The sequence below is a fragment of the Pollachius pollachius genome (assembly GCF_949987615.1).
Source record: "Pollachius pollachius genome assembly, chromosome: 5".
In the NCBI taxonomy this organism is placed as follows: Eukaryota; Metazoa; Chordata; class Actinopteri; order Gadiformes; family Gadidae; genus Pollachius; species Pollachius pollachius.
Window position 1 is genome coordinate 23,945,979 of NC_136938.1, and position 5,701 is coordinate 23,951,679.

The 5,701-nt window shown below is 50.5% G+C and overlaps 1 protein-coding gene across 1 annotated transcript in view; it reads right to left on the minus strand.

The window, feature by feature from the left end:
* Positions 1-5,701, minus strand: part of adamts17 (ADAM metallopeptidase with thrombospondin type 1 motif, 17) — a gene marked incomplete at both ends in the record, with an annotated part of 69,266 nt that overhangs the window by 59,562 nt on the left and 4,003 nt on the right. Inside the window, 2 exons of the mRNA XM_079737011.1 lie at positions 642-760; positions 918-934. Coding sequence (XP_079593137.1) covers positions 642-760; positions 918-934 — 136 coding nt within the window. The remainder of the gene's footprint in view (positions 1-641; positions 761-917; positions 935-5,701) is intronic.

Genomic DNA, 5,701 nt, shown 5'->3' on the forward strand with positions numbered 1-5,701 from the left:
CGAAGACGCAGAGGTGGACGCAGAGGGGGAGAGAGAGAGAGAGAGAGACTTAGAGGAGGCAGTGACGTAGGCAGGGAGGGAGTGTGTTATCCCGTAGATCAGGCCGTGTTGGAGAGCAGGGTTTAGAGAAGGGGTTTGTTCTGCCATTGCATTAACTTTCTTGCTGCTTCATCAAAAAGAAACCCAGTGACACACACATTGCATAATAAAAAAAGAGTGCTTCCCAGGAAAAACACACGCTTCGACAGACTCATGTTGCTGTTCTCATTCGCCGAGCCCCTTCGTGTTTTTCGCTTATCCAGATGGCTGACTCACAATTCTGCAAAAGACTAAAAACCTGGACCTTTTCCCCATTTTGTTAGTGGCAGAAGGCGGAGTGTAGCCTCACACGCACGGGCAAAGTAAACACGCAGGGGGCGATGACATTGAGTGACGACTGGAGGTTTCTGACACAGCAAAGCGCGGAAATAAAGTGAAAAAATATACATGTCATGACATAGTGACAAAACATTACCGATGTGCGTAGGTTATTTCAACAGCCCGGGCCGACCAATGAAAACACATGTGCCTAGCGTGTGTGTGGAAAAAAACGGGACGGACGGACAGACGGAAGGTGCGAAGGCAGGAAAAACAGAGTATACCGTCTGACAGGTTTCGGTCCCGCATGGCCTCGACCGGGCCGCTGCCGCCCCAGATAAGGGCTGAGAGCGGCACGCGGAGACGCTGTTTACAGTACGAGTCTGCCTCCGTCTCCCCTGGCCTGACCCCAGTCCGTCATACGTCACACGCTCGTAGTGGGAGAGAGCCGACAGACCCCCTTGCCCAGACAGGCCGGGGTCCTCACTGTGAGCGGTGTCTTACGGATGACGCCCGGGGCTGGCTGTGTCTCTGCCTCGGCGTTTTAACGGCCGCTCTACATTAAGCCCCCGCGGCTCTGGAAGACGGCCACACGTTGCGTAAGGACGTGGAGAGCGCAACACTGGCTAATCGTGTGTAAGCAACTTTTGGCGGACAATTGAGTCAAAGTGCTCCAGTGTCTCCGGTTGTCAACAGAGTAGGGGGAGGGGTGGTGAGCGGGAGGCTGTAGCATAAAAACTAATGAGATTACCATCAAACGTATTGTTCTCAAAGCGAGGCGACATTTAGTTGGCCCCCAGAGCCCTCATCATCCTCCTTATTAGGACTGACATGAGTGCTAGGGCTTACAGTTGGAGACGTAAACACTTTGCATTGGGCTGCCTTCACCTACTGGGTGCTGTTGGTACTTCAGTATGGAGTGGAGAAAGGGGAATGGGGCTTGATTCACTTAGTCTATCTGGCGCCCGCTTAGCTTTGCACGAAAGTGAGGGGCAGACACTTTGTTCTTGGGGACTTATGGCTGTGTAACGCGAGAGAGAGAGAGAGAGAGAGAGAGAGAGAGAGAGAGAGAGAGAGAGAGAGAGAGAGACACACACACACACTGACAGACAGGGAGACAGACCAGCAGACCGAGCGAGAGAACATTCCCCATAATACTTCATTATGGCCACACTCAAGAGAAGCCAAGGGCCTCCCAACCACTAGTGCTTTGGCAGCCGAACACAAGAATCCGCACATTGTTTTGTTGTGTCTCTCCTGCTCTAGGAACCAAACACAGCCAGAAACAGAGGTAACAGCAAAGCAACTACATTCTGTGTATGTGTGTGAGGGGGGGGGGGTACAATTCAGGATTTCATAAAAAGGATTTTGCATCAATTCAATATAGATTGTTTCCTTCTAGTGTTCTGTAAACTGTTATATTAATATGTGTTAGTGATGAAGTGGTGATCCTTAGATCCAAATGGGGGACATGGCGTGGCTGTGATGCCTGTCTCTTATCTGTTCATTTGTTTTGTATTTATTTTTCCGCTTCGATATTGATTCCTCGTTCTCTGTTGGGTCTACGTATCGATCGGCTTTCAGTAATGCCGCCGCGAGCGAATCTCCCTGCGCCTCTGACATAAACAAGAGTAGAGGAGAGGAGTGCAGGTTGTACAGTGGAAGAACCATCAATGAGAAAAACTCAATCTTGACATTATTTGGCATTTGTGATCAAGTGAATGCAATTTTTGCGGAAAATCAAATAGAAGGTGAATAATTCGATTTCTGAGTGGCTTGCATGGGCCGTTGTCCTACACTTTTCGAATGTTGTACACGCCATCTTGTTAGCGACATGAATCCAATTCAAAGAATAACTCTCTAATGGAAAGGGCTGCAGGATGGTTGCAGAATATCATTATGTCTGGATCAAATTTGGCCTATGGGATGCCAGGATCGTGATGGAAATGTCAATCACACCAGCCTATTACCAGTCAGTCATTTAGGACACACTTTCCCCGGGGCGACTGGTGACGAATGACAGGTACCGATAAACTGGTCAGCATGCTGCGTGCGGAAAATGCGCTTGGCAGAGTCAACGAATTCCCGCAGATGGCGGCGACGGCAACGTGAACACTGTGTCTGATAAGTCAGAGAAGCAAGGCAGCAGTGATTTATTTTGATATGATTTCCCCCCGTCTCCACGGGGACCCCACTGGTCTCAACAAATGGGACGAAAACCGAAAGAAGGTCTCCAAAATCTACTGGTTTTCCAGTATACTGCATAGCTATTCTTGAGCAAAATCCTCACCTCTGTCACGCAGGGTTTTTCTCAAGGATAGCTACAAAATTGGGGATCGAACCCTGAACCATCTTAAGTCCTTGCCTCTTCACCAACCTCCCCCTTAGAAAGGGTCCTTTGCCTGAGATCTAGCTGGACTCCCAGGTCTATTGAGGACCTGAAGGAGGCCCAGAGGAGGTCGCGGGTGAAGAGCTCCGAGTGTTTTGCTAGCCGATCAGGAAGCGTCTGCCTGGGCTACGGTGCCCTACTGTTGCTTTAACCTCCTTCCTTCCTCTTAGGTTCACCGTTAAGCTCTCATATTCCCATTCATGAGGAAGGAATTTCATTATGTGACGCGCTACCCAGTGCATTAGTAGTAGTAGTAGTAGTGATAATACTGATAAATATTGCACTTAACAACAACGCAATACTAGTCATGAACAAAGCTTTTCCTTTTATGCTCAGTCCCGTCCACACTTTGACCACCCATCTGTTCTCACGACACTGTCAGGTTGTACCGGTGTGAGAAGTGTGTTTGTGTTGCTTTGAGGTTATTCTAGCGCTTGTATTGAACAATGCTCCGCCGGACGGAGAATGTGGAACTCCTGGCCCACATAGTAGGTGCCTGTGAAGGGATTGAGTATTGGAAGCCGTCCCGACATTTTTCAGATTCTCTCCCAGTGCAGAGCAGACCACAGCCCTGCCTGTTTTCACTCAGACGGCTTGGCTGATCGCTCTATCTGGACAAGTGATATCATACCATCATAAACAGCCATTATCTTCCCTCTCTCTCTCTCTCTCTCTCACTCTCTCCGTGCACGTTTCCAGGCTCACGCCGGGGACGCAGCAGGATCTGCCCCGTGCTCCTTGGTTCCTCAGCCACGGTTCCATGAGCAACGTTCCTACAGGCACTGTGCTGCCCTTTGTTTCTCTTTTTCCATCTCCTACCTCACCTCACCTCGCGAAGCGACACAAGTCCTTTCCCCCCCCCCCCCCCACACCCTTCACCATCAGCTCCACCAGCCCGAGGCCACACCCCTCCCCCCCCTCACCCATCCTCCCACACCCAACACCCAATGCTACTCAACGCAACTCGAGGAGATCGATTCTTCCGTCGTCTCAAAGTCCAGGCATTTCATGACCCACACGCTCAAACATCTCCCATGGAGCCCCAGCTTGCCCACCCCTGGATCATGGGACCCTCACAGGGTGTTACAGGGTCACCAGCAACCTCAACCCAAAATGCATGGACGTCACAGCCTCAGAAGGAATAGCGGCAAAGAGCTGTGTGTGCTAATGTCACCTGTTAGTACTAGTCGGCACCGCCTGTGACGTCACTCATTGTGGTACATTTTATCGAAATCGCAAACGACAAAATCTGTACATGGTGTCATTTCCTCGTGGGGTTTTACCGCACACAGCGCACAGCTCTCCGACGCGGCGACAAACACTTGATCCAATCCAATGACTATCTTAAACTCATTTAAAAGTTTGCACGAAAAACTGTGGTGTCAGCAAACATTGCTCAGCCACTTGACAAAGAGACTGCTCCCCCCTCCCCCGCTTACCTCTTATGCAATATGACAGTTTCATTCGGCCAGTGGTGGGCTGCTACTGCCATACAAAGAATGTGTTCAGCAAATGTGTGTGTGTGTGTGTGTGTGTGTGTGCGTGTGTCTGTGGTGTGTCCAACCTGTGTGCATGGGGGCATTAGTGTGTGCGTGTGCGCGGCTGTATTCATGTGTGTTGTACTTGTGTGTTCCTCGGGATGTGGAACTGAATCTTAATGGAGGGACCATGTGGTTTGGTATAAGAAGGATAGAGGGGGAGGGAGGGAGGGAGGGAGGGAGAGAGGGAGGGAGGGAGGGAGGGAGGGAGGAGTAAAACTCTTACTAAACTTTTAGAGTTGGCCACCCAACAGAAAGGATGAAGGAGACACAGAGAAGAGAATGAATGGAAGAAGAAGAAGAAGAAGAAGAAGAAGAAGAAGAAGAAGAAGAAGAAGAAGAAAAAACATTAAGGAGGAGAATAGGGAGAGTGAGAAGCGGAGTAGAAGATAAATCAAGAAAGGGAGGAGGAGGATACAAAGAGAATAGGAAGATAAGTAACAGGGAAGAGAAGCAAAATGTAGAAAGAGCAGAGAGTGAGAAGGAGAGGGAGAAGGAGAAGAGGAAGGAGAGGGAGAAGGAGGAGAAGGGGAAGGAGAAGGAGAGGGAGAAGGAGGAGAGGGAGAGGGAGAAGGAGAAGAGGAAGGAGAGGGAGAAGGAGGAGAAAAGGAAGGAGAAGGAGAAGGAGAGGGAGAAGGAGAAGGGGAAGGAGAAGGAGGAGGAGAAGGAGAAGGAGAGGGAGAAGGAGAAGAGGAAGGAGAAGGAGAGGGAGGAGGAGAGGGAGAAGGAGAAGAGGAAGGAGAAGGAGAAGAGGAAGGAGAGGGAGAGGGAGAAGGAGAGGGAGAAGGAGAAGGGGAGGGAGAAGGAGAAGGAGAAGGAGAAGGAGAGGGAGAAGGAGACGGTCCCTGGCAGTCAGTGCTGGGCTCCAGACCCAGGCGTATGAAGGCAGACATGCAGTTCAGGGGAAAGAATTTCCGAATCTGGCACCTCGCTCCACCACCCTCTCGCCTCAGGACACCAGGTGCACACACACATTCTGCACACACACACACACACACACACACACACACACACACACACACACACGTGTTAAAATGAACCAGCACACTTACATGCACACCCTGACACACATAAAAAGCAGCTGAAACACTGAGCAGCGTCCGAGCTGTGAGCTGACTCCCCCCCGCCCCCCCCCCCCCCCATGCACCCGTTAACACACACTGCACGCCGTCTGCTGCAGCACTGGATGAAGCGCTTCACTTTAACACACATATCCACTACACCCCCCCCCCCCCCCGCCTTGTCCTGGCCTCCTTAAACTAACATCCAACTTTCTAGGTAAAGGGGCTATCCCCTCCCCCGGTCTCTTCTACATCATTACTCCTATCCTTAATTCGTCTTTATACATTTCTGGGGGTAATAAAAGAAGGTTAGCTCCAATGATGTAGCATGTGCTCCAGATATGAGCATATGGAAA